Raw genomic sequence first — 26,405 nt, forward strand, 5'->3', positions numbered from 1 at the left:
TTGCTATTTCTCTTCGTCTTTTAAAATGAGCCATCGTTCTCTGAAAATCGATAGTGACTCTCTTGGTGTTCAATAAGGGCCCACTGCGGTTAAGTGCTTGCACTGACAAAAACCATGAAATTATTTTTCAATGTCCAATTAATGCTGGCGGGAAGTCAAGGCCGAAAGCACCGCACCGGCTGCCAATATGCTACCAAGCCCATTTCAGTACTGATAATCAAAAGTACTGGTTTTCGTACTGCTATACAACACCCTAAACAACTTGGGAATCTGGTTGCCTGAGAGACAGATCAGCTTGAATGTTAACATGGGCAAGGAAGATGGGCTCCCACCTGTGGCAGAAGTGGGCAGCCCAGCGGAGAGTCTTCTTGGTGGTTGCATCCCAGCTCTAGCTCGACGTCCCTCTGAGATTCACCAACACAATTGAATTGTCACTGCCAGGTGAAGACTGGGTCATATCTACACCAATACTCTTCTACCACTTTAATAGTCTTGGCTTCCTCCAAAGAGTTGTGAGAACTGTAGCTTACTTCTCCCAGCACCCTTCACATAGTAATTTATACTTTCCACACCAATTTTTCCGTCAATAAACCCCTGTGGATTTGCCATGGAATGCCTGCATGTCAAAAAGAGATGTGTGAACCAGTATATCCCAGGTCAGTGACTGAGCTGATCAGGAAGCTTCAGAAGTGCTTCAAAAGCCTGGCTGACTCCAACTAGGGTCACATCCCCACCATGCATTGAAAGCACATTTATACCCATTTAACAGCCATGGCTTCCCTCAAAGAACCCTGGCACTATCCGTGACCCCTCACAGAGCTTCAGGTCCCGGGACTAGGGACCACTTAAATTTTTATCCAACATCATTCTAACATTCATTAATTTTACAATATTTCTGTAGATAGTCTTTAAATTTCTTCCAATCTTCTTCCACCGACTCTTCTCCCTGGTCTCGGATTCTGCCGATCATTTCTGCCAGTTCCATATAGTCCATCACCTTCATCTGCCATTCTTCCAGGGTGGGTAGATCTTGTGTCTTCCAATACTTTGCAATAAGTATTCTTGCTGCTGTCGTGGCATACATAAAGAAAGTTCTATCCTTCTTTGGCACCAATTGGCCTACGATGCCCAGGAGAAAGGCCTCTGGTTTCTTCAGGAAGGTATATTTAAATACCTTTTTCATTTCATTGTAGATCATCTCCCAGAAAGCCTTAATCCTTGGGCACGTCCACCAAAGGTGAAAGAATGTACCTTCAGTTTCTTTACATTTCCAACACTTATTATCGGGCAGATGACAGATTTTTGCAAGCTTGACTGGTGTCATGTACCACCTGTATATCATTTTCATAATATTCTCTCTTAAGGCATTACATGCCGTAAACTTCATACCTGTGGTCCATAACTGTTCCCAGTCAGCCATCATAATGTTATGTCCAACATCTTGAGCCCACTTAATCATAGCAGATTTCACCGTTTCATCCTGCGTATTCCATTTCAACAGCAAGTTATACATCCTTGACAAAGTCTTAGTTTTGGGATCTAGCAGTTCTGTTTCCAATTTTGATTTTTCCACATTTGGTTTCAACTTCTCCCCACCTTTTCCATGGTTTGCTTCATTATTTTCTCTTCCACTACATAGTCTAATTAATCTTTTCATTTTCTCTCTTTTTTATATAAATGTATTTAATTTTCAAATTTACAAACAGTCATCAAGCAAACAAAACAAAGGAAGAGTTCCATCGATTCCCCTGGGCTCCCCCTCCTGCATCTTCTCTGTTGATCCAATTCTTTTAAATCTCCATTACAACATAGTCCAACATTTAACTATAAGTGTCATTCCAATCCTACTAATAATTTTATTTGTTTACAATGATTTTTATGGAAAATTATATATTTCCCCCATGTCTGAAGATGCAACTCTTTACCCTGGCTTCTGACACTGGAGACGCACCGCAGTATTTCTGTGACTGAAAGTTGTTTTAGACTGTTTTTAATAATGGGTTTTAGTTGTTGTAACCTGCCCCGGGACTGTAGGGTGAAGGATAGGTAATAAATTAGCAACAACAAGTTTTATTTTACCTGCCTATATTGTTGTAAACTGCCTTGATATTTTACAGGAGTGGGCCATGTGTGAATATGTTTATAACAAATATATACATATTCCATAGATCAGGGGGGAGGGCTGCTTTCAGCCTGAGGGCCGCATTCCTAACCTTCCAGGGGCCGCACACCGGCAGGCCAAGAGACAAGAGCAAGTGAAGGAACTAAAGCAAATTTTACCTTTGTACAGTTGTAGGCTCATTTCTCCGCACACTCCTGTGCTCCTCTCTATCCCCATCCAGGCACCCAAGAAGTATTAGCCGACTTCCAGGACACATTCCAGCCAGGTGCAAACATTCAAATCGGGTGTGAAGCAGGACAGGTAAGGCTGCAGCCTGGGGAAGTCTCAAGGGCCAGATACAGAGGTGCAGAAGGTTGCATTCTGCCCTTGTTGAACTTGGCTGGGTGGAGGATGGGACGCAACTAGAATGAGTTGGTTCTGCCTGTCCCTGGCTCTGGCTCCCCCTACAGTGGGGCTCCCGGCCCTCCCCACTACCACTCCCACCTGGTGTCACTGCCAATCAGACAGAATTGCCAATGCAATTCTGGGCTGCATCAATAGGAGCATAGCATCTAGATCAAGGAAAGTAATAGTGCCACTGTATTCTGCTCTGGTCAGACCTCACCTGGAGTACTGTGTCCAGTTCTGGGCACCACAGTTCAAGAAGGACACTGACAAACTGGAACGTGTCCAGAGGAGGGCAACCAAAATAGTCAAAGGCCTGGAAACGATGCCTTATGAGGAACAGCTAAGGGAGCTGGGCATGTTTAGCCTGGAGAAGAGGAGGTTAAGGGGTGATATGATAGCCATGTTCCAATATATAAAAGGATGTCATATAGAGGAGGGAGAAAGGTTGTTTTCTGCTGCTCCAGAGAAGCGGACACGGAGCAATGGATCCAAACTACAAGAAAGAAGATTCCACCTAAACATTAGGAAGAACTTCCTGACAGTAAGAGCTGTTCGACAGTGGAATTTGCTGCCAAGGAATGTGGTGGAGTCTCCTTCTTTGGAGTTCTTTAAGCAGAGGCTTGACAACCATATGTCAGGAGTGCTCTGATGGTGTTTCCTGCTTGGCAGGGGGTTGGACTCGATGGCCCTTGTGGTCTCTTCCAACTCTATGCTTCTATGATTCTAAGTCAGAGATTCCTACACACACCTCCCTCTCCATCCTCCATCTAAGCATGCAAGAGGGATTGTAATAGTTCAAGGGCAGGATCCAGCCAGGAAAAAGCATTGAAGAAGTGGGTGGCGCAGAGCCAGAGAGGAGCAAGGTCTGGGAAGTGGGGGCAAGGGCCACATTTTGCCCCTGAGCCTGAGATTTCCCACCCCTGCTGTGCAGCTTGCAAAATTCAGCATTTCTTGATATGGGAGATTTCCTTCTTGTGAACCACTTGACTAATATAAGAGGCTGCCTGGATTTCCATTTGTTCTGCACCAGCTGAAGTGGCCTCCTCAGAATGGTCTGCCCAATTGCTTTTTAAATAACTTATTGTGTTCTACTGAGCTGTTAAGAAACCCACATGTTCCCCCAAGAAACTGGCTGCATTTCAGGCATAAAAGGGCAAACTCCTTCGTCAGTGTGCTCCGTCTAACAATCTGTAAAGCTTTTTTGAAATCTTGGGCAGGCGATGAAAGGCACTATATAAATGCAAGATATTTATAGCCTTCCAAGCATTACTACCCAGGCAAATTGCCAGACAGACCTTGCTGGTTTGCTTTGTTGCCATAACATGAAGCCAGCAAGCGATGCTTTCTAAGGGGACTATTTCCTTGCCGTGTTGCACTGCAAATTGCAAACCTCTGTGAAAACCACAAAAAGTCAAGTCAAGCCCTAAATAGAAAACCACCCATCTGCTTTGAGCATGTCCACAATGCAGATTTGCGATGATTTTTAAAATAGTTATCCCCTTTCCCCAGGGAAGTTTGACAGTGGAAAGTGTATTTCTGTCACAGAGCTGAGGAATCTGTAACAGAGAATTCTCACTGACTGCAGTAAAACAACAATTCTCCAGATTCTGTGGAAGAAGCCATGGCAGGGAAGTGAGCCTAAAAGCAGAAGGGCAAGGTCACATCCCTGCCATACATTTAGTACACTCTTCTGCTACTTTAACAGTCATGGAGAATCCTGGGAACTGTTAAGGGTTCTGAGAAGTACATCTTTTTGAGGCCAGCACTCTTAACAAACTGCAGTAGCCAGGATCTCCCATGGCTGTTAAAATGGTGTAAATTTACAGTGGGGATATGACCCAGTTGGCCGTGTGGCTTCTCAGTTGTATGACACACAAATGTTGAGGATATGAAGCTTCCCACCTGTCACTATTGACACCCTGAGGAAATCTTCATTTGTTCAATTTCTGTGCGTTGAGCTGCTGCTAAAGGCACAGGACCAAAGGCAGTGATCAAGGGACATAAGAAGAGCCTGCTGCATCAGGCCAAGGGCCCATCCTGTTCTCACAGCAGCCAGCCTGCTGTCTCTTGTGGGAAACCTGCGAGCAGGACCTGAGCACAAGGGCACCTCCCCGGCTGTGGTTTCAGAAGCATTGCTGTCTCCAACTGAGCAGAGCCATTATGGCTAGAAGCCATTGATAGCCCTTCCTGAATGAATTTGTCTAATCCTCTTTTAAAGGCATCCCAGTTGTTGGATGCCCCCAGTGGGAATGAGTTCCACAGTTTAACTATGCCCTGTGTGAAGAAGCTCTTCATTGTATCTGCCCTGAATCTTCCAATGTTCAGCTTCATTGGGTGTCCATGAATTCCAGTGTTGGGGGGGACACACTTTTCTCTATTCCCTTATGCCATGCATAAGTTTATGAATTGCTATCATGATACTTGCCTTTCCTGTATAAACTAAAAAGTCCCAAGCACCGCAACCTATTCTCACAAGGCAGTTGCTCCACAGCTGGTCATTTGGTTGCCCTTTTCTGAACCTTTTCCAACTCTGCAATACCTTTCTGAAAGTGAGGCGACCAGAACTGTACACAGTATTCCAAATGTGGCCAGACCATAGAGTTGCATAATGCCTTGTGATATGGGCAGCTTTATTTTCAATTCCTTTCCTAAGGACCAAGGGACCGTGTGGCGAAGGGCAGGCTCTAAATTTGTTGGATAAATTAACAAAGAAACAAACAAACTCCCAGGTATGCCCTTGACACATGAACTTTGCCCAATGCAGTGCTCTTTAGGGCCAAGGTATTTTGGAGAAGGCATGCACAAGTTTTGAGTCACACAGAAGGCCACATCAAATACAGAATGAAGAGGCTGTTAATTAATGCTTACAAAGAGACCAAATTCTAGTTAAAAATGCAAGCAGTTCAGGCCATAAAAATTCAGCTCTGAACTTAAAATTGTCATCCTTGAGAGATTGCACCCCACACATAATCAGATAATAATAATAATAATAATAATAATAATAATAATAATAATCAGACACATATTTTAACTGCCACTTAAAACCACTTTTGGCAGATTAATCCTACATTATTATTTTTTAATTCACCACATTTTAGTATTGAAAACCACCTTGGACAGGTATTGTTTGACTGAGAGTGTTCCTTTCTGGTATTTTCATCCTCCCTCATCAGACACCAGAATTTCCAGCTTGAGTTCTGCTAACAAAGCATTAATGAAGATCAATGACAGCAGGGTTCTTCTGCATTAAATTCTAATATTTATGCATCTCCCTGCCGTTATTGCCTTTTACCTTTTTAATGTGAGCCTAAAACTCCTGAATAATTAAAAGCTGGGCTAAAATAGATGTAAAAATGGTACCAAGTGAAGGTGAAGATCCTTTGGTGTCCTGGGCCCAAGAAAGGCTCTGTGGCATTTGGAAGGGTTGCCCACGGGGGGGGGGGGCATAGGTGGCCCAGCAGGACAGAGAGAATGAGGTGAAGGGATAATTTAGGGAAGAAACAGGTCTCTGGCCGTTACAGCACAGCACAAACAAGGCAGAGAGTGAGGCTCCTGCTGGGTGCCTGTACCTTTGAGCACTTGCAGGCCAACAGAAACCCAGCATGGTGCAACTGTCCCTCATCAATGCGCCTGCAGGCTGATGGCAAAGCTCTGCCTGTTGAATTTCACCTGCTTTGCCTGCAGGGTGATGTGGGGGTTTTCTTTTTTTAAAAAAAAGATATTTATTAAAGTTTTCAAAGTATTACAAAAAAGAAAAAAGAAAAAAGAAAAAAGAAAAAACACAAAATAAAAATAGTTAAAAACAATTCGATCTTTCCGTATCTTATCTTTCATTTGCCTGTTTTCCGGACCTCCTCACACCTCCCTTTTTTGTATTCCAGTTCAATTTTTTGGTTCAGCAAATCCTTTCCCTCTTTGTTTTATCCTGATCTTTAATCTTAATATATTGTAGCTTTAGATTTTCACCTGTTAACAATCCATTTTTTCATATTCCTTTATGACATTACTGCTAAAAAACCCTTAACTTCAATCCAACATCATTCTAACATTCATTAATTTTGCAATATTTCTGTAAATAGTCTTTAAATTTCTTCCAATCTTCATCCACCGACTCTTCTCCCTGGTCTCGGATTCTGCCAGTCATTTCCGCCAGTTCCATATAATCCATCACCTTCATCTGCCATTCTTCCAGAGTGGGTAGATCTTGTGTCTTCCAATACTTTGCAATAAGTATTCTTGCTGCTGTTGTGGCATACATAAAGAAAGTTCTGTCCTTCATTGGCACCAATTGGCCGACCATGCCCAGGAGAAAGGCCTCTGGTTTCTTGTGATGTGGGGGTTTTCAGGCATAGGAGACCACACACAATGAGCTTCATGGCTAAGTAGGATTTGAACCCTGGTCTCCCAGGTCCTTGTCTGACAGACCAACCACCACACACTTGCTTTTGAATTACAACTCCACAGTGGTTGGGACATCTGAAGGGCTCCAGCTTAGTCAATCTACACTTACTGACAGCCGGTCACAAAGGTTTTAGACAGGAGTAGCTCTCAGCTTTGCCTGGAGATACCAGGCTCAAACTTCGATTCTTCTGCCTGCAGAGTGTGGGTGCTGAAGCCACGGCCCTTTTCTCTGCTACTCTCTTGTGCATCTTCCTCCCGCCCCCAGCTCCCCCTTATGGTGTCTTTATCAAATTTATACTCTGCTTTTCCATCCAAGATAAAACTGCTACAGTACAAAAAATATTCATGTACACTACAAAAGAAAATCACCAGTGTTTCTGCATTTTTAAAAATCAGACTTTTTAATTTATTTCATAAAAAATTTAAAAAGTTGAATCCCCTTCTGGCTTCTTTTTGAAGCAGCCAGTGTTTACAAAGCAGTTCAAGTCGTAGCTGGGAAAAAATACACTCAGTTTTTCCAACTGATTTCCTGTAAATTCTTCAGACCTTTCCACCAATAGGGCACAAGTGCCAAAAAGAATATAGCAAAAGCACCTTCCTGGTGTAAGTAGGTCGGGAGTTTCAGTTTGGGTGCTGCCACACTAAAATATCTATAAAAGATATAGAGAGATATTTGTTTAATTCCAGAATTTCAGTAATGGAACGAAAAGCATATGAAACAAGTCAATTCAATGACTCAAAGGGAGCTAAAAGGTGAAAAGGTACAAATGATAGAGCAAGCATGTGCAAAGTGCCTTTCCCTCCAGAGCATCAGAACTTAGAAGAAAAGGCCACCCACTTAGGTCTGCATTCCTCTTCTCCTGCTGATTCCAACTCTGACTGAAACATTGAGTAGAACACCACCAGACATTTAAAGCACATGAGTGTGATGCAGCAGCAAAATAAACCAACCCAATTCTTTGGCTGCATCAACAGAAGTCTAGTGTCCAGATCAAGGGACGTAATAGTACTGCTCTATTCTGCCTTGGTCAGAGCACACCTGAAGTATATGACCAACTCTGGGCATCCCAAATTAAAAAGAATGTTGTGCAGAGCAGTGTGACCAAGATGATCAAGGGCCTGGAAACCACAGAATTATAGAATTGTAGAGTCGGAAGGGACTCCCAAGGGTCATCTAGCCCAGCCCCCTGCAAAGCAGGAATCTTTTGCCCAACCCAGGAGCCTGAGATTAAGAGTCTTGTGCGAAATGACAGCCATCTTCAAATATCTAAAGGGCTGTCAAATGGAAGGTGTAGAAAGCTCTTTTCCTGCTGCTGCTCCAGACGGTAGGACCCAAACCAGTGGCTTCAAATTGAAAAAAAGGAGGTTCCGACTAGACATGGGAAGAGCTTTCGGAAGGCGAGAGCTGTTCAGCAGTGGAAGAGATTACCTGGGAAGGTGGGACTGGCCTTCCTTGGAAGTTTTAGAACCGCGACTAGCTGGCCTGGGATGCTTTAGCTGTGCTTCCTGCACTAGAGGGCCCTCGGGAGCCCCTTCCAAGTCTGCAATTCTATGAGCCCCCAAGGCGGGGGGGCCAACTTGAATAAAATATTGGGGGGGCTGTAAGCCCCGCCCCGCATAACTGATCGCATGATGCAATGCACAGACACTATTTGAATGGGAATGTCCACCAACTTTTTTGGGGGGGGGGCGCCTCAAATATTTTATTGTGGGGGCCGAAGCCCCCCCCCCCCGACCACGGGACTGGGCTCCTGTGACTCGCGGGAAGTGTAGTTGTTCCGGGTGCTGCTTGGAAGTTGCTGTGGGGCCGCCGGGCGCGCCTTGCCCGGTCTGGGGCGCCTCCTTAAGCGGCCGGCCCCGCCCCGGCGCTGCCTGGCGGCCCGGCGGGCGGGCGCTATGCAAAGGAGGCGAGCCCGTGACGCCGCGCGCTCCGGCGGCCGCGGCCAGTCGCAGCGCCCGCGAGCCCCAGTCAGCGAGCGCGGCAGGAGCGGCTGGCCAGGCGAGGCTAACATGGCGCTGGGCTGGAGCGGGCGGCCGCGCGGCGGAGGGGGCGAGGCCGGGGCGGCGGCGGCGGCGGGGCTGGTGGCGCTGCTGGTGGCGCTGCTGTACCCGGCGCCCGGCAGTGCCGCCCGCGCGGGGCCCCCCCGGGTGCTGGGCATGAGGTTGGAGAGCAGCGACCTGCCGGCGCCCAGCGCGGCCAGCTTATCGCCCATCCAGGTGCTGGAGGGCGCCGAGATCAAGCTGCGCCTCTACGGGCTGGGCATGCACGCGCGCGTCTCCGAGCTGGTCTCCTTCTCCGAGGTGGGCCCGGTTGGCAACGCCTCCTCCTTCTTCTGGGGCGAGGCCGCCAACGCCACCTGCCCCGAGAAGACGCAGGACCTGGTGGTGCAGCCGCGCGCCGAGGAGAGCCGGGACACCTCGGCCCTGGTCTCCGTCAAGGTGCAGCTCCTGCGCAAGGCGGAGAAGTCCAAGCTGTACGTCCTGTGCACGCAGAGCGGCCCCGGGCAGCCCTGGCTGCCCCTGGAGGGCCGCGACTCCTTCCTGCAGGTGGTGGAGGAGAAGAAGCACCTGCTGCCCCTCTGGTTCCAGGTGATCCTCATCTGCTGCCTCCTGGTCCTCTCCGGCATGTTCAGCGGGCTCAACCTGGGCCTCATGGCCCTGGACCCCATGGAGTTGCGCATCGTCCAGAACTGCGGCAGCGAGAAGGAGAAGCGCTACGCCCGCAAGATCGAGCCCATCCGCCGGAAGGGCAACTACTTGCTCTGCTCCCTCCTCCTGGGCAACGTGCTGGTCAACACCACGCTCACCATCCTCCTCGACGACCTTATTGGCTCGGGACTGGGGGCCGTTGTGGCCTCCACCACGGGAATCGTGATTTTTGGGGAGATTGTCCCGCAGGCCCTCTGCTCCCGCCATGGCTTGGCGGTGGGGGCCAACACCATCATGGTCACCAAGTTCTTCATGCTGTTGACCTTTCCCCTCTCCTTCCCTGTCAGCAAGCTCCTGGACTGCGTGCTGGGTCAAGAAATTGGCACGGTCTACAATCGGGAGAAGCTGGTGGAGATGCTGAAGGTGACGGAACCTTACAATGACCTGGTGAAGGAGGAGCTGAACATGATCCAAGGGGCTCTGGAGCTTAGGACTAAGACCGTGGAAACTGTCATGACCCCACTGCACGACTGTTTCATGATCAACAGTGACGCCATCTTGGATTTCAACACCATGTCTGAGATCATGGAGAGTGGCTACACTCGTATCCCCGTCTTTGAGGAGGAGCGGTCCAACATTGTGGATATACTTTACGTCAAGGACCTGGCCTTTGTAGACCCTGATGACTGCACCACCCTCAAGACCATCACCAAGTTCTACAACCACCCTGTCCATTTTGTCTTCCATGACACCAAGTTGGATGCCATGCTGGAGGAATTCAAGCTGGGTAAGGCAGATGGCTGTTAACCAGAAGGTTGGTGGTTTGAGTCCACCCAGGGATGGCAGTGGGCAGGATTTCTGTGTTGCCGGGGGTTGGACTAGATGATCCTCGGGGTTCCCTCCAATTATATGGTTCTGTGAAAGGGGGGCGAGGATGTGCATCTAATACTAGACTGGCAAAGTTAATGCCCTTGTAGGGCCACCCCACACATTAATATGGGAAACCTGGGTTTGTTACCTAGTGTATTCTCACCCAGGAATTTCAACCAGTCACAGGTCTCCAGTGAGTGTCTGTATAACACTCGTGTGCATTCTCATGTTGCATTTACATCAAGGTGGGAAGAGGCTCCGTCTAGAATGGGCTGAGTTTGGTTGTCTTCTTGAATAGGTTATGCAGCCCAGTCCTACAAAGATTTACTCAGAAAAGTATTCATTTCAAAAGTGACATTTCATTCTAACAATGATCTTCAATTTTAGCATCAGCAAAACTCTGAAGTGGAGTAATGCTATTCACCCGTTGTATGCTAATATAAAACAGCCTTTCTCTTATGCACACACACAAACATCAGATCTGTTTGAAACAAGGTCTTGAAAGATCGCTTTGGGGGGGTTACATTGTATGTACATTTTTTCCATGTAGGGAAACTATCTAACAGGGATCAAATAGGATGAAAGTGAGAAATGAGATATTTCCCGCCTTGGAGTAGATTAGCTGGGTGAAGGGCTAAGAAATTACAGCTGATTTCTCTAGCATTAAACCAGAATCACTGAGAATCTGGGCCTTGGGAAACTAAGTTGCAAAGGGAAAATATTTTAAAAGCTTTGAGAGTTGATAAGTGGGGAGGGCAGGTATATTGGACGCCCTCAGCGATTCAGCTGACTTCTGTGATGTTTCCCCCCATTTAATATGCTTCAGTTCTTAGAGTTGTTGATAAAGTTTCATTGCCAAAGGGATGTTTCCAACCATTTCTGGAGGAGTACCAGGAAGTCTAGATGTTAAGATGAAGTCAACCCTGCTTGATGCTGGAAGCTCTTAAAGCCACACTGCTAAAGCCGCAACCTGTGTGTTGCTTTGCAAAGTCACCCCCCACCCCCTCAGTGTCCCTCCCAACTCTGCAATTCTATGATTCTGTGAATCATAAAGACACGCTGCACCTGGAAATTCTCCTCCACAAGCACCATTTCTCCTCATTTCAAAGGAGTTCAGCACAAGAAGATTGCACCCTGGTGCTGCTGCTGTTTCCAACAATTAAACATGTTGACATGTATCAATAAGGAGAAAGGGGAAGGTTGCCTTTGGCTGGGGAGGGGGTTACCCTTATATGAATGTCCTCCTTCATTTGCAATCTAAACATGCCCTCATGGGATGATGGTTGAAATCCTGCCGAAAAAGTGAAACTACTCAGTCTGTACGTGCATGGATTTTGTTCTTCTTCATTTCCTACTTGAAGGAAGTCCATCTGCCCTTTTCTGCACCGAGTCTGTGGGTGAAGAGCAAGCTAGCTGAGGTTTCAAAAGTACTTCGGAGTTCTGATGTGGTTAAATGCCGTTGCAATGTTCGTAACGTGGCAATGACCCTTTATAGCCAAAACATTGAACACCTCCTTTGGGTGTAAGGAGATTGCCTTTAAGACCAACTTTCGCCAAATTGGACCAAAAACCCCATCAGCCACACTCAGTGCTGGCTGGAGATGGTGGGAGTTGTAGTCCAAAGCATCAGGAGGGCACCAGCTTGGCAAATGCTGTTGCAGACAGTTGTTCTAAACCAGGGGTCAGCAAGGTTTATTTTTCCTGGGCCGGATCGGTCCTGCGGAGATCCCTCCATGGGTCGGATCGTGTGCCCGCCTGCGATTTTTGGTGTCTGCACAGACGCAATTTCTGGCACCGCAGAAGCGAGTCCCCGCGCTGTGCTCGCTGCGCTGGTTTGGCGCAGTGCGTGAGCGGGCGGCTCGGTTCAGGGCTGGTTCATGGGCCGATCAAACGACCTCCATGGGCCGCTTCCAGCCCATGGGCCTTAGGTTGGTGACCCCTGTTCTAAACAGTGTGCCGTGAGAGAATTAATATTCACTTGTTTAAATGCATTAACACTGAATTGTTTTTTTTAAAAAACAACAACAATTAAAGGCCTGGGTGAGCTCAATGTGCTTGTCCTCAGAGGTGAGGCTGCTTGCTGCTTCTCTGCATGATGCATTGCACTGACTTTGCCAGTTGCCACCTTCCAGTGGGGGTGAGTAACTACTTCTGCATTGGGTGTGATGGCATGGCCTCAGGAGAGGTTACCCATTGCTTCTATGTGAACCATCACCTCTGTTCTAATTAGTTTGCATGGCTGGGGAGTTATTTTGCTGAGTACTGGTTTTGACCTGGTCATTCATTCAGTCACTGCTGATGCAGAGGTGATGCAGAATTGCTCACCCTCCAAGGAAGCTGCCCGTTGTGTCCACTGCTTTGCAATGAGGAGGCAAACTGAGATCTGTGACTCATGCAGAACTACAGGATGTGAACTAACAGCACAGTCCTCAGATATATACTTGGCCCATTTAACACCCAGCCATGGCTTAATATGATGAACATATTGTGGCTGCTTTGCTTCTGCACTGAGCTCAGCTAAGCTGTGCTTTAGCTCAGCCTATCATCCAAACCCTGGCTCCATAGGTTAGCTCTCTCCAAACAAACCATGAGCTGTAACCAAGGCTTGCCCAGGTGAGCAAAACCACAGGTCCAGGTTTCAGTGATATACTAAGCTTCTCTCCTAATTGAATTGCTCTAAAAGCTGAGATCATCCAGCAGTCACCAGATTTGGGGTGCAGGAGTAGCCTTCCAGATGAAATTGGGCTGCCTCTCCCACCTGCCCCAACCAGTGTTCGAAAATAGCCAGGCACCAGGCACATTTTGCTACTGGAGTGGGATCAGTTGTGGAGATTTCTGAGCACCAGGTTGGCGAACACAGTTTAAAAATCTGACTTTTCCATTTCCACTGTGTGTGTTTCTTCGCCTGTTGCATACTGGAAAAAGTGAATTGTTGGAAAAGCAAGCTACAGTTAAGCAATGTAGTTGAGATCATAGAATCGTATACCGGTAATTGTAGCATTGGAAGGGACCCCGAGGGTCATCAAGTCCCAACTTCCTGGTGAATAGACATTCTGTCGTGGCAACCTTAACCTAGATTTAGGTTTCTAACAGTGGGCAATGGTCAGAGCTGATGGGTGTTGTAGTCCAGCAGTATCTGAAGGGCACTGTGTTGGCTATACTTGCCTTAAAATGCAAGAATCTGTCATGGGTGGCTTTGACCCTCTGCGTGAAAGTATAGTCTCATGAACTTTTCCCGCTGCATCTCTTGCTATGTTTGAGTCACCAGAAAGGCTCCCTGAAGGCACAGGGGATTCTGCTTCTTTTCAAAGGCCTAGGACTGAAAGACTTTAAAAGCTTTGTGTCTATATTGTACTTTGTGGCAAACTGAAGACCTTGACGCTGATGGTCTGAGCTGGCATGCTCCATTCTCAAAGGACTTAAACAGCTTGCACTCCAACTTTGGTGAGGGAAGGGGAAGTTGTCAGTTTGACTGGGATTGTAGACCTCACACAGGGATAGTTTGGGAGACTGGGAACTGGTCCTGGTATATATAGAAACTTTTAAGGGACCAGAGGAGTTGAAAGAAGGGATCCACAGTTATTCATGAAGAAGAGAACCTAAAGAAGCAGCAGATAGAGGACAGTGCTTAAAGTTGCAGTGCTAGGGTCTGGAGGGGTGCATGTTTGGAGGCAAGGAGAGAGGAGTGTTAAGAACAGTGTTAGAAACTGAGATATGAAAGCTAGGAGCTAAATGGCACTTTAAACCAATGTTATGGGTGCAACAACAGAATGTCTGGGCACACTTTTTTATAACAAGAATACAAAGCTGAAAATGAAAGAACTGCAGCTAAAATATTATGTTCATTTTTCACATGTTCTAGTCCTTTCCCTGCCCACCCCCCTAATATTCTTAACAGGGTCTCTTTTCCAGTCTTCAGAGAGTAGCTGGAAGTGGGGAGGCAGAAAAGGGTCCTCCTTTCCTTCCACTCCGCAGTTTTAATCTGAAATCTTAGCCACAGTACACTACTTGCACTAATGAAACTCCCTGTCACAAAATGTGCCTAGAACAAAGGGACTTTCGAACACTGGTTAAGAAGGTTGGTCAAGGGACAGGATGGCTAAAGGAAGTGGGACAGAGTGGCCATGGCCAGAAAAGCAAGTGTCTGAGGGGGGGAAACAGTTGGTGGACCTGGTGTGCCAAGAAGCGAGTCTGATTGGAGCATTACTACAGGGGTTCTGTGTTTGTGGACCACGAGTGGTCTGTGAGCTTCATTTAGATAGTACGTGGCATCGTTGTGTATCCTCATAGTAGCTGGGATGTGGAGGGATGCTTTTTGGATTTTCCAAGTTGGACACCAAAATAGCTCTGGGAAAAGATGTCAGCTTGTTTGGGAGCATTTAGCTGGTACAAGAACCAAGCACTTAAAAATGAGCTGTTAAGGAGGACTTGAAACTGAGAATCTACTCAAACCACAGTAGCAAATATCCTCTGTGGGCTGGAGGGGGGAGAGAGAGCACTGGCAAAAGGCAGAGGACAAGTTCACAGATGGAGGGACAGCTCGCTGGCTGTAAATCGATGGGAGGAGCATGTGACAAGCGCCCGATAGCTTCACCCAGCCCAGAGGGCACATCAACAACAGATGAGGGAAAACAAGAAGAGACAATGGCTGTGGAAACCCAGAGCTTAATTTGAGCTAAAGCTCAGCGAAAGCTAGGCCCCATATCTTTCAATGCAGGCATGCATTCCTGAAGCCTGTGAAAATAATACTGCAAGTGTAGAGCAATTAAGCATGTGCAGAGTATAATTCCCTCGCCACATTCGTTCCCCTCTCCCAGTGTCTGTGACAGGCAGGAATGGCTTCCAGGGAGAAATGGCTCTTAAGAATTAAGCACTGCTTTGGGGATATATTTGCACTTTCTGCTGCTGCCCTTTTAGCATTGAAGGAGGAAAGAAAAAGACCAGTGCAGAGGATTTTTAAATCTCTGAAAGCAGGAGCAACATATGCCCTGGGAGACCAGATCCTACACACTGGCTTCAGCTAGAGATGGCTCTATCGTGCCACAAGGTGAGGGTGACAGAATTTGGGGTGCTGGCTTTGGTAGAGTGGCTGGAGTGCTGGACCTTTGGCTAGGGACTCTGGTTCAAAACTCCAAAGTTTTGATAAAACTTTATCCAAAGTGGGATAAAAATAAATAAAATCATCTATTTATTTGAAGCTTTCTTTGCCCCACTCTTCAGCCGGAAAAGTTACTCAAAGTTGTTTACAAGGATCAATAATAACACAGTTTCTGCCCTCAGGCTTACAATCTGAAAAAGGCATAACACAAAAGGAAAAGGGATTGGATGAGAGGTGGACTAGAGCAAACCCTGTTTGTCCTTGGTTGCAAAGTTCAGCCAGCTGGAATGGAAAGAGTTAATGGAGCAGAGGATCCAAAAGTTGCTGATCTCACAGAAGAGCTGGAAGAGTACATGGGAGTAGCCATGGGGGGGGGGGGGGAGCTGCCCCAATCAATCAATAAAATAAATAAATAAATAAATAAAAATAAAAATACATATCTAACCCTCCCAACATAAATCTTGACTATGCCCATGAAGGAGTTGTCCTGCTCCTGCTCTGCTGGTCTGCTATAGCTGCTTCTTGCTGTTGTCACAATAATAGTACGTAGATTTTGCTGCAGGCTGGGCCAAGGCTTGAACCTCCCTGGGTCGCACTTTTAGTCCGTTCTGGATCCCTGTTGCCGGAAGCCACAGGAAGGGCAAGAGCTCTGGTGCTGCTTGCTGGTTTCCCGCAGGTGTCTGGGTGACCACGGTGAGGACAGGGTGCTGGACCACATGGGCCATTGGCCTGACCCAGCAGCACTCTCCTTATGATGTTCTTCCTTGCACAACACCAGTAGAATTCATCATTTATTGGTGCAATTCTTTAAAAGTTATATTTTGGTTCAGACAAGAACAGCAAGCCATTCATAGTTACCCACACATAAGAGCCTATAGAAGAATACTGTGAACATTCCATTTTTCCTGTTCCTGCTCCAGACCTTACAATCCTAAAAAGCTTTCAGAGATCAGATTTTCTTTCCAGGTGCCATCATTTCTCTTCAGTGTCCAGAGGGATGCATGTCTGACTGTGTCAGTAAAGAACAGCACACACCCTTGTTCCTGTTTGGTGTTAGAGGGGGCTACTTTCAGGAAGGTCGGACTTTTGGGGTCTTCCATCCCGCAGATCTGGAGAGGCGTCCTTTGAATTTCTGGCTTGTCCAGTGAGGGTGCTTGATAGGCCTCAGTCGTTGTTTTGTGGATTGTGGCTCTGCAACTTTCTCTTGCTCTCTGGGCTGTTTTGGGAGTGGCAGGGGAGACGAACCTTACTCTGCTTTTCAGGTCTTGTTTGCCTAGGGCTGTGTCCGCCTTGAGTCGTAGGCCTTACCCTCCCTCCCACCCCCACCTGAGGAGAACTTCCTGTCACTGCTGAGACCCATGGCCATCTGGGTGACACAGAGCTGGACTGCCCTCACTACAAAAGAAATGGCCATCTCATGGATGGCTTGCTGCAGGGGTGTTCTGAGAACTTGAGGCGCTCTGTCCACAAACTCCACCCCAAGCTGGAGGGTATGTGGTACATCTAAAGGTGCCACATGTGGGCCGTGTTACCTCCACCAGAGCCTCACAGAGCCAGCCTTACTCCCAGATGGGTGGATTCCTCAGCCTCCTGCTCACTTGTTGCATCTGAGGGCTGACAAGCAGGGATGGACGGATGAGTTTATTTCTGGTCCATGGCTGCCAGGCTGCATGCTGCCAGGCGCTGCCCCTCTGCCAGTCCCAAGGGTAGTCAGAGCCCTGTATTCAGAGGCCACCTGCTGAGCCCCATCTCTCATCAACTTTAACCCCTTCCTTTCCTTCTTCCAGCCTCTTTCTCTTGCAGTATCTCCCACTCTTCTCTCCTCCTTTCTGGCTTCCCTGACTTCAAAGCCATCCACTCTACCTGCTTTCTCTCCCTCGGTTTGGGACCCTTCCAGGGAGATGCTGCCAGCTGCCTTTTCATTCTGTGGCTATTCCTGCTGTGCTGGGAGCCTCCTTTCTGAGAGGTTGATCAATCCTGCTGGCAAGCCATGGAACCTGCTCCTCAAAGCTCCATTCATAAATCAGCTGGACCCTGGTTCTGCAGCAATCTGTGCATTTAAAAAAGGGAGGCAGAGAAAACTGCATTTCCCCCCTCACAATATGCATCAGTCCTCGGCATCTCCAGGTACGGCCCCACCTGAAATCCCCGAGAGGTTCTCCACTCAGTAGAGACAGTGTGCAGCTAAAGGAACCAAATGGTCTGACTCTAGAAGGCTGCTCCGTATGGTGCCATGAATATGGGGTGGGAGGTAAAAAGGATGCCTCCCCACAAGCACTTGGTTCAGATCTGTCCCTTCAGAGGCAGTAAAGGCCTCTGAATACCAGTTGCTGGAAATCACAAGTGGCTATTTATTTATTTTATTGTTGTTTATTTATTTACTTTGTATACTGCCCTATCATAGAATCATAGAATCATAGAGTTGGAAGAGACCACAAGGGCCATCGAGTCCAACCCCCTGCCGGAGCAGGAAACACCATCAGAGCACTCCTGACATATGGTTGTCAAGCCTCTGCTTAAAGACCTCCAAAGAAGGAGACTCCACCACACTCCTTGGCAGCAAATTCCACTGTCGAACAGCTCTTACTGTCAGGAAGTTCTTCCTAATGTTTAGGTGGAATCTTCTTTCTTGTAGTTTGGATCCATTGCTCCGTGTCCGCTTCTCTGGAGCAGCAGAAAACAACCTTTCTCCCTCCTCTATATGACATCCTTTTATATATTTGAACATGGCTATCATATCACCCCTTAACCTCCTCTTCTCCAGGCTAAACATGCCCAGCTCCCGCTCCTCATAAGGCATCGTTTCCAGGCCTTTGACCATTTTGGTTGCCCTCCTCTGGACACGTTCCAGTTTGTCAGTGTCCTTCTTGAACTGTGGTGTCCAGAACTGGACACAGTACTCCAGGTGAGGTCTGACCAGAGCAGAATACAGTGGCACTATTACTTCCCTTGATCTAGATGCTATACTCCTATTGATGCAGCCCAGAATTGCATTGGCTTTTTTAGCTGCCGCGTCACACTGTTGGCTCATGTCAAGTTTGTGGTCAACCAAGACTCCTAGATCCTTTTCACATGTACTGCTCTCAAGCCAGGTGTCCCCCATCTTGTATTTGTGCCTCTCATTTTTTTTGCCCAAGTGCAATACTTTACATTTCTCCCTGTTAAAGTTCATCTTGTTTGTTTTGGCCCAGTGCTCTAATCTGTCAAGGTCGTTTTGAAGTGTGATCCTGTTCTCTGGGGTGTTAGCCACCCCTCCCAGTTTGGTGTCATCTGCAAATTTGATCAGGATGCCCTTGAGTCCATCATCCAAGTCGTTGATAAAGTTGTTGAATAAGACCGGGCCCAAGACAGAACCCTGTGGCACCCCACTAGTCACTCTTCTCCAGGATGAAGAGGAACCATTGATGAGCACCCTTTGGGTTTGGTCAGTCAGCCAGTTACAAATCCACTGAGTGGTAGCATAGTCAAGACCGCATTTTACCAGCTTCTTTACAAGAATATCATGGGGCACCTTGTCGAATGCCTTGCTGAAATCAAGGTAGGCTACATCCACTGCGTTCCCTTCATCTACCAGGCTTGTAATTCTGTCAAAAAACGAGATCAGGTTAGTCTGACATGACTTATTTTTCAGAAATCCATGCTGACTATTGGTGATCACAGCATTCCTTTCTAGGTGCTCACAGACTGTTTGCTTAATGATCTGCTCCAGAATCTTCCCTGGTATTGATGTCAGACTGACTGGGCGATAATTATTTGGGTCCTCTCTTTCACCCTTTTTGAAAATAGGGACAACATTTGCCCTCCTCCAGTCTGCTGGGACTTCGCCTGTTCTCCAGGAATTCTCAAAGATGACTGCCAGTGGTTCTGAGATCACATCTGCCAGTTCTTTTAATACTCTTGGATGCAGTTCATCTGGCCCTGGAGACTTGAATACATCTAAACTAGCCAAGTATTCTTGTACTATCTCCTTAGTTATTCTGGGCTGTGTTTCCTCTGCTGAATAATTTGCTCCAAATTCTTCAGGTCAGGCATTGTTTTCTTTATCGGAGAAGACTGAGGCAAAGAAGGCATTGAGGAGTTCAGCCCTTTCTGTGTCCCCTGTTTGCATTTCACCATCTTCTCCTCTGAGTGACCCCACTGTTTCTTTGTTCTTCCTTTTGCTACGGACATACCCATAAAGCCTTTTTTGTTGCTTTTAACCTCTCTAGCAAGCCTGAGTTCATTCTGTGCTTTAGCTTTTCTGACTTTGTGTCTACATGTGCTGGCTATTTGTTTGAATTCCTCTTTGGTGGTTTCCCCCCTTTTCCATTTTTTGTACACATCCTTTTTTAATCTTAACGCAGTTAAAAGTTCTTTAGATAGCCACCCTGGCTTCTTTAGGCACCTTCCATGTTTCCGTCTCATTGGTATTGCCTGAAGTTGTGCTTTTACTATCTCCCTCTTAACAAACTCCCAGCCATCATGAACTCCCTTTCCTTTTAGTATTACTGTCCATAGGATCTCACCCAGCACTTCCCTAAGTTTTATGAAGTCGGCTTTCTTAAAGTCAAGAAATTGAGTCCTAGTATGCTTGGCTGCTCCTTTCCGCTGTATAGTAAACTTCAGAAGAGCATGATCACTCGCGCCTAATGATCCTTCCACTTCTACCCCACTAACCAGGTCATCAACATTGGTTAGGACCAGATCTAAAATGGCTGTTCCTCTTGTTGCTTCTCCCACTTTCTGGGCAATGAAGTTGTCTGCAAGGCCAGTGAGGAATCTGTTTGACCTTATGCTCTTGGCTGAGTTTGACATCCAACAAATATCCGGGTAATTGAAGTCCCCCATTACTACTATCTCCCTTCCTTTTGCATGCTTGGCCATCTGTTCCAGGAAGGCATCATCTATGTCCTCCGTTTGGCTTGGGGATCTATAGTAAACTCCCACAATGAGGTCTCTGTTATTCTTCTCTCCCTTAATTTTGACCCAAATGCTCTCACTTTGGCTTTGAGGTTCTAAATCTTGGATCTCTTCACAGGTATACACATCCCTGACATATAACGCCACTCCTCCTCCTTTCTTGTCCCTCCATTATTACATTCCAATCGTGGGACTTATCCCACCAGGTTTCAGTCATGCCTATTATGTCATATTTAGTTTGCTGTACCAAGAGCTCAAGCTCATCTTGTTTATTTCCCATGCTTTGTGCATTAGTGTACAGACATTGAAGTCCATTAATCATTCCCCTGTGCCTCTTATATACTCTTATATCGCAGGGCTAGTCGCAACATAAAGTCACAACATAAAAAACAAAAAGTACATAATAAAAACAAAGACAACCCAATAGCCCCCTTTCCACGCCACATTTTCAAAGGGCATCAGATGTCAACCAGCCCAAGGCCTGGTGAAAGAGGAACCTTTAAAGGTGTAGAACGAAGGTGGCAGCCGAACCTCCCTTGCCCTCGATTCCTGCTTTCAGGCTCCATGTAGGTCCCTGGTTGGCCGCTGTGAGACAGGATGCTGGACTAAATGGGCCCCCCCTTTGGTCTGACCCAGGGGCCAGTTCCTGTGGATTAGATGGACAAATAAATCACATTGTGCAAACACCCTGCCCCCCCCGGCTCAACCTTCCACCGGTTTCCTGCCACAGTCACACCATGCATATGATACCCCTTAAAACAATCGTGGCTTCCCTCAAAGAATCCTGGGAACTCTGTGAGGGGGAAGAGGAGTCACCTAACCACTCTCCGTGCCCTTAACAGCTCCCAGGAGTCTTTGGGGGAAGTTGCGACTGTTTAAAGTGGTATCATAGTGCTTTAAACATGCAGTGTGAATGTGGCCTCCCTGCACAATCCAGAACGTCAGTGTTTTGAGAGAGAGAAATGGTGCAAAATCTCCTGTCCACTTTCTTCACCCCCTACAGGCCACCTTTGCTGCATCTTGCTTACACTTGGGAAGGTTTTAGACTCCTCGATCTGAGGATACGCTCCTCTTCTCTTGGCAAAGCTGAAAAGATTTGCCATTTCTGGTTGCCCCGAGAAAAGAACTGCAGCTGTCATGGGTCTAGTTGGGTGGTTGCTGCTAACCCCTTTCAAAAGCATGTTTTGAAGGATATAGGATTAAACTGGCTCCTGCCAGAGCTGGTGCCTGTTACAAATGAGCTTAGCTCCTGCTTTCCTGCTGGGGTGGAAATGTGATACTTTGGAACAGGATCCCCAAGAGTATGTTCGATTCCCAAAAATGTAAAATGAGAGCCTGTATGTTTTGTGTGTGGTGCCCTAAGCCTAGTTCACACAAAATGAGGTAGCTGAAAAGTGTACCAGTTTGAGCTGCAGGTGAGAGGCATCTTATTTACATAACATATTTTAATTACCCTGCCCTTGGGTTTTGCGAAAATTCCTAGGGCAGCTTACAATTAATTAAGACAACCAAGAAAAACCAGGGATCTTCTACATGCTAAACAGCTGCTCTACAACTGAGCTCTTACCCTTCTTGAAGGATCACATTTTTATTCCATGAATCTTTTTCCTGGTTGGATTTTAGTTGTCCATGAGCATGACATCAATATCACCACAAGTCATGGTTTATGCTAATAATAATAATAATAATAATAATAATAATAATAATAATAATAATAATTTATTATTTGTACCCCGCCCATCTGGCTGGGTTTCCCCAGCCACTCTGGGCGGCTTCCATAGAAACCAAAGATACAGTAAAATATCACAGATCAAAAGCTTCCCTGAACAGGGCTGCCTTAAGATGTCTTCTGAATGTCAGATAGTTATTTATCGCTTTGACATCTGATGGGAGGGCGTTCCACAGGGCGAGCGCCACTACCGAGAAGGCCCTCTGCCTGGTTCCCTGTAGCTTTGCTTCTCGCAATGAGGGAACCGCCAGAAGGCCCTCGGCGCTGGACCTCAGCGTCTGGGCAGAACGATGGGGGTGGAGACGCTCCTTCAGGTATACTGGGCTGATGCCGTTTAGGGCTTTAAAGGTCAACACCAACACCTTGAATTGTGCTCGGAAACCAGGTTTGTTCATGATTCAGGTTTCCTGGATAACATCACCCCTTAGCTTCTAGCTGTGATTAAGGAGGAACTATGGCTGACATTATGGCAGACATTAACCTGTCTTTTGATGTAATGCTTTCCTGGCTAAGACTGGCCCCGGGCAATATGGGCCAGAGAGGAGTGTGGGTGGAGGAACTTAACTGCAGCTAAAAGTTCAGGCAAAACTTGTGGTTTCAGCCTTCTTGCTTGTGGCTGGACATCAGTTCCACTTTGCTCAACAGCAAATCAGCAGTGACAGCGGCCTGTAGAAGATGAAGTGAGTCAGCACTTTGAGGGGTTTTTGTGTGTGTTTCTTTGGTAACTTTGCAGAATTACTGCCCACCTTCCAGGCGACTTATGCTGAGTCAAGCTGGGATATGGAAACTTGTAGCACATCTGCAAATATTAGTTGAGAGAGAAGGGGATGCTGGCTGCCATGGTGCGTGGAGAAAGCCTGGGGGGGGGGGGAGCTTGTATGTTCCAAGGAACCAGGGTTAGGTTTCTTTGAGTTAGTGTCACCTTGTGTGGCGAGGTCCCCGGGCCCTGCAGCCCCATCCAAAATAAATAAACAAACACAAGTAAATTGGGTTAATGGGATAAATAAGGCCACAACTTTATTGGTTACAGATGTGAGCAGTTTGGCTTAGGCAATTGGGTGAATCAAGACTATATCCTGACTCCTGCCTGACTGCAGGAAGTCTCATAAGGGTCAACCACCGGAAGGGGCAACCTTATAATATACATCAATTAAGAGCACCCCCAGCATCACAGTTGGGGTCATGGCATGACCCTAGCCCATGCCCAGGCTTTGGACAGGAACCACACCCCCAGATCCCTTTAATGGGACCTTCTTCTTCTTCTTCTTCTTCTTCTTCTTCTTCTTCTTCGGCGATCACTCTTAGCCGAGTAAGATAGTCTTCCATAAACATGGTTTTAGCAGTGAGTCCGTAAGTGACTGTGGAGGCCAATTCTGGATCCACACGTCCTTCCACAGTGGGGACATTGGTTTCCGGACGGGAGTTGGTCACGGTGAGGATTTTCCAAGCGTGCCTTCCTCTTAGCACATTTCTCCCTTGCGCCCTGAGTTCGAGGGGAGGAGCAGGCGGAGGCAACAACCTCCCCTCCCATAATAAGGCTTAAAGGTAAAGGTACCCCTGCCCGTACGGGCCAGTCTTGAGAGACTCTAGGGTTGTGCGCTCATCTCACTCTATAGGCCGGGAGCCAGCGCTGTCCGCAGACACTTCCGGGTCACGTGGCCAGCGTGACGAAGCTGCTCTGGCGAGCCAGCACCAGCGCAGCACACGGAAACGCCGTTTACCTTCCCGCTATAAAGCGGTACCTATTTATCTACTTGCACTTAGGGGTGCTTTCGAACTGCTAGGTGGGCAGGAGCAGGGACCGAAAGACGGGAGCTCACCCCGCTGCGGGGATTCGAACCGCCGACCTTGCGATCAGCAAGTCCTAGGCACTGAGGTTTTGCCCACAGCGCCACCCGCGTCCCTATAATAAGGCTTACCCAATGCCTAACCTTACAAATTTGTGACAATTGCTACTAGGTAGGCGACATCCAAATGGCTAGTGCCAATTTTGCCAAGTGGAAAAATTCCTACCTGGCCCCACAACCAGGCGACCGACATTAGTCATAGCATGGCCATAGTCAATCCACACAAGGGCGGGCGGGCTGGGAGATCCCGAGAATGGAGGCAAAAGGAAGCGGTTTCCCAGGCCACCCCGCAATTTAAACAGTTGTAGCCACACCCCCAGGCAAACCCGATTGGCTGGGCTGTGAGACGCAGCCGGGGATCCTGCTGGCATGGGCTGCGTTCCTCCACCCACTGCTGGGTGGCTGCAAGGACCTGGATTCCTGCCCACAAGGCAGCCCCCCCCCCCCCAAGGGGGAACTGACTTCCCACCACACAGTCCTGAAGTGATTTACAACAAGAATCAGATATGGTAATGAGCCTGCATAAGCACCTCTGTATTTAAAGCCTATCAGAGTAAAAAGGTAAAGGTAAAGGTACCCCTGCCCGTACGGGCCAGTCTTGACAGACTCTGGGGTTGTGCGCCCATCTCACTCTATAGGCCGGGGGCCAGCGCTGTCCGGAGACACTTCCGGGTCACGTGGCCAGCGTGACAAAGCTGCATCTGGCGAGCCAGCGCAGCACACGGAACGCCGTTTACCTTCCCGCTGGTAAGCAGTTCCTATTTATCTACTTGCACCCAGGGGTGCTTTCGGACTGCTAGGTTGGCAGGCGCTGGGACCGAGCAACGGGAGCGCACCCCGCCGCAGGGATTCGAACCGCCGACCTTTCGATCGGCAAGCCCTAGGCGCTGAGGCTTTTACCCACAGCGCCAACAGCTGGTGCTGCCAAGTGGCCAGCTCTCTCTCCTGCCCCTGTCCCCTCAGATCTGAGGATGGTGCCGGAGAACCATGCAGCTGAGGGGACCCTCTCTGTCTCTGGGCTGTTCAGGCCTGAGGCGGGTTTCTGCTATGTACCTGAAACTCCATTTCTGATGCCATCTCTGACACCAGGTGTCTGAAGGATTCCCACCTCTAGCGTAGCTAAGAGGCACACGTGTTTGTGTGTGTGTGGGAATCAACCATTTCATTGGTAAAGGAAGGAATAAAAGGTTTTAAGATAATTCAGTGCACAGAAGCATTTTAGTGCTCCTTTAAAAGGTAAAGGTACCCCTGCCCGAACGGGCCAGTCTTGACAGACTCTGGGGTTGTGCGCCCATCTCACTCAAGAGGCCGGGGGCCAGCGCTGTCCGCAGACACTTCCGGGTCACGTGGCCAGCGTGACATCGCTGCTCTGGCGAGCCAGAGCCGCACACGGAAACACCGTTTACCTTCCCGCTATAAAGCGGTCCCTATTTATCTACTTGCACCCGGGGGTGCTTTCGAACTGCTAGGTTGGCAGGCGCTGGGACCAAGCAGTGGGAGCGCACCCCGCCACGGGGATTCGAACCGCCGACCTTCCGATCGGCAAGCCCTAGGCGCTGAGGCTTTTACCCACAGCGCCACCCGCTCCTTTACTCTCTGCCAAACAGAGAGAAAACAGTGCTCCTTTACTCTCTGCCAAACAGAGAGAAAAAGATGGGATACAAATGCAATGGCAAATAAATAAGTAGGAGAATTTTCCAGAAAACCCACCTTGCTGTGTATCAAGGAGGCCAATAAGTTGGCAGGGCAGAGGTGGTGTGTGCGCAGGTATTGGGAAACGAGTGTAACTGAAGCCTGGAAGAGTCACGGGGCAAAGATGGGTCACTTGGGAGGGTTTGTGTACTGAGAGAGACACTCCCTTCATTATCATCCCTGCTTCTGAAGCAAAGCTCCCCACCCTCAGGGCAGTTAACTTTGTCCTCTTGGACAAGGCTGATAGCGGCTGTTGTTTTCCCCTCTACGTGACAGTGACCCTGCTTCTCTTACCGGCTTTTCTGGTTCAGACCGTCTGCTCAAAGCCCTTGCCCCCAGAGGGGAGGCTGCTTGCTGCTAGACGCTTCTCTGTGTGATGCCTTGTGCTGATTTTGTCACCTTCCAGTGGGCGTGGGTAACTCTGTATACCATGGGTAGGCAACATCTAAGGCCCGGGGGCTGGATACGGCCCAATCGCCTTCTAAATCCGGTCCGCAGACTGTCTGGGAATCAGCATGTTTTTACATGAATAGAATGTGTCCTTTTATTTAAAATGCATCTCTGGGTTTTTGTGGGGCATAGGAATTCATTCATCCCCCCCCCCCCAAATATATAGTCTGGCCCCCCACAAGGTCTGAGAGACAGTGGACCGGCTCCCTGCTGAAAAAGTTTGCTGACCCTTGCTGTATACGATGCCTCTGCCTTGCGTGT

General features: G+C 47.9%; 1 protein-coding gene across 2 annotated transcripts in view; it reads left to right on the plus strand.

Moving 5' to 3' along the window:
* The first annotated feature begins 8,791 nt into the window (after positions 1–8,791).
* The window catches only part of CNNM4 (cyclin and CBS domain divalent metal cation transport mediator 4), a 54,037-nt gene continuing 36,423 nt past the window's right edge, over positions 8,792–26,405 (plus strand). For both annotated transcript variants that reach the window (XM_028741045.2, XM_028741047.2), the window contains exon 1: positions 8,792–10,346. In XM_028741045.2, the coding sequence (XP_028596878.2) occupies positions 8,807–10,346 (1,540 nt within the window). In that variant the 5' untranslated portion in view covers positions 8,792–8,806. The remainder of the gene's footprint in view (positions 10,347–26,405) is intronic.

Source organism: Podarcis muralis, chromosome 7 (assembly GCF_964188315.1).
Source record: "Podarcis muralis chromosome 7, rPodMur119.hap1.1, whole genome shotgun sequence".
NCBI lineage: Eukaryota > Metazoa > Chordata > Lepidosauria > Squamata > Lacertidae > Podarcis > Podarcis muralis.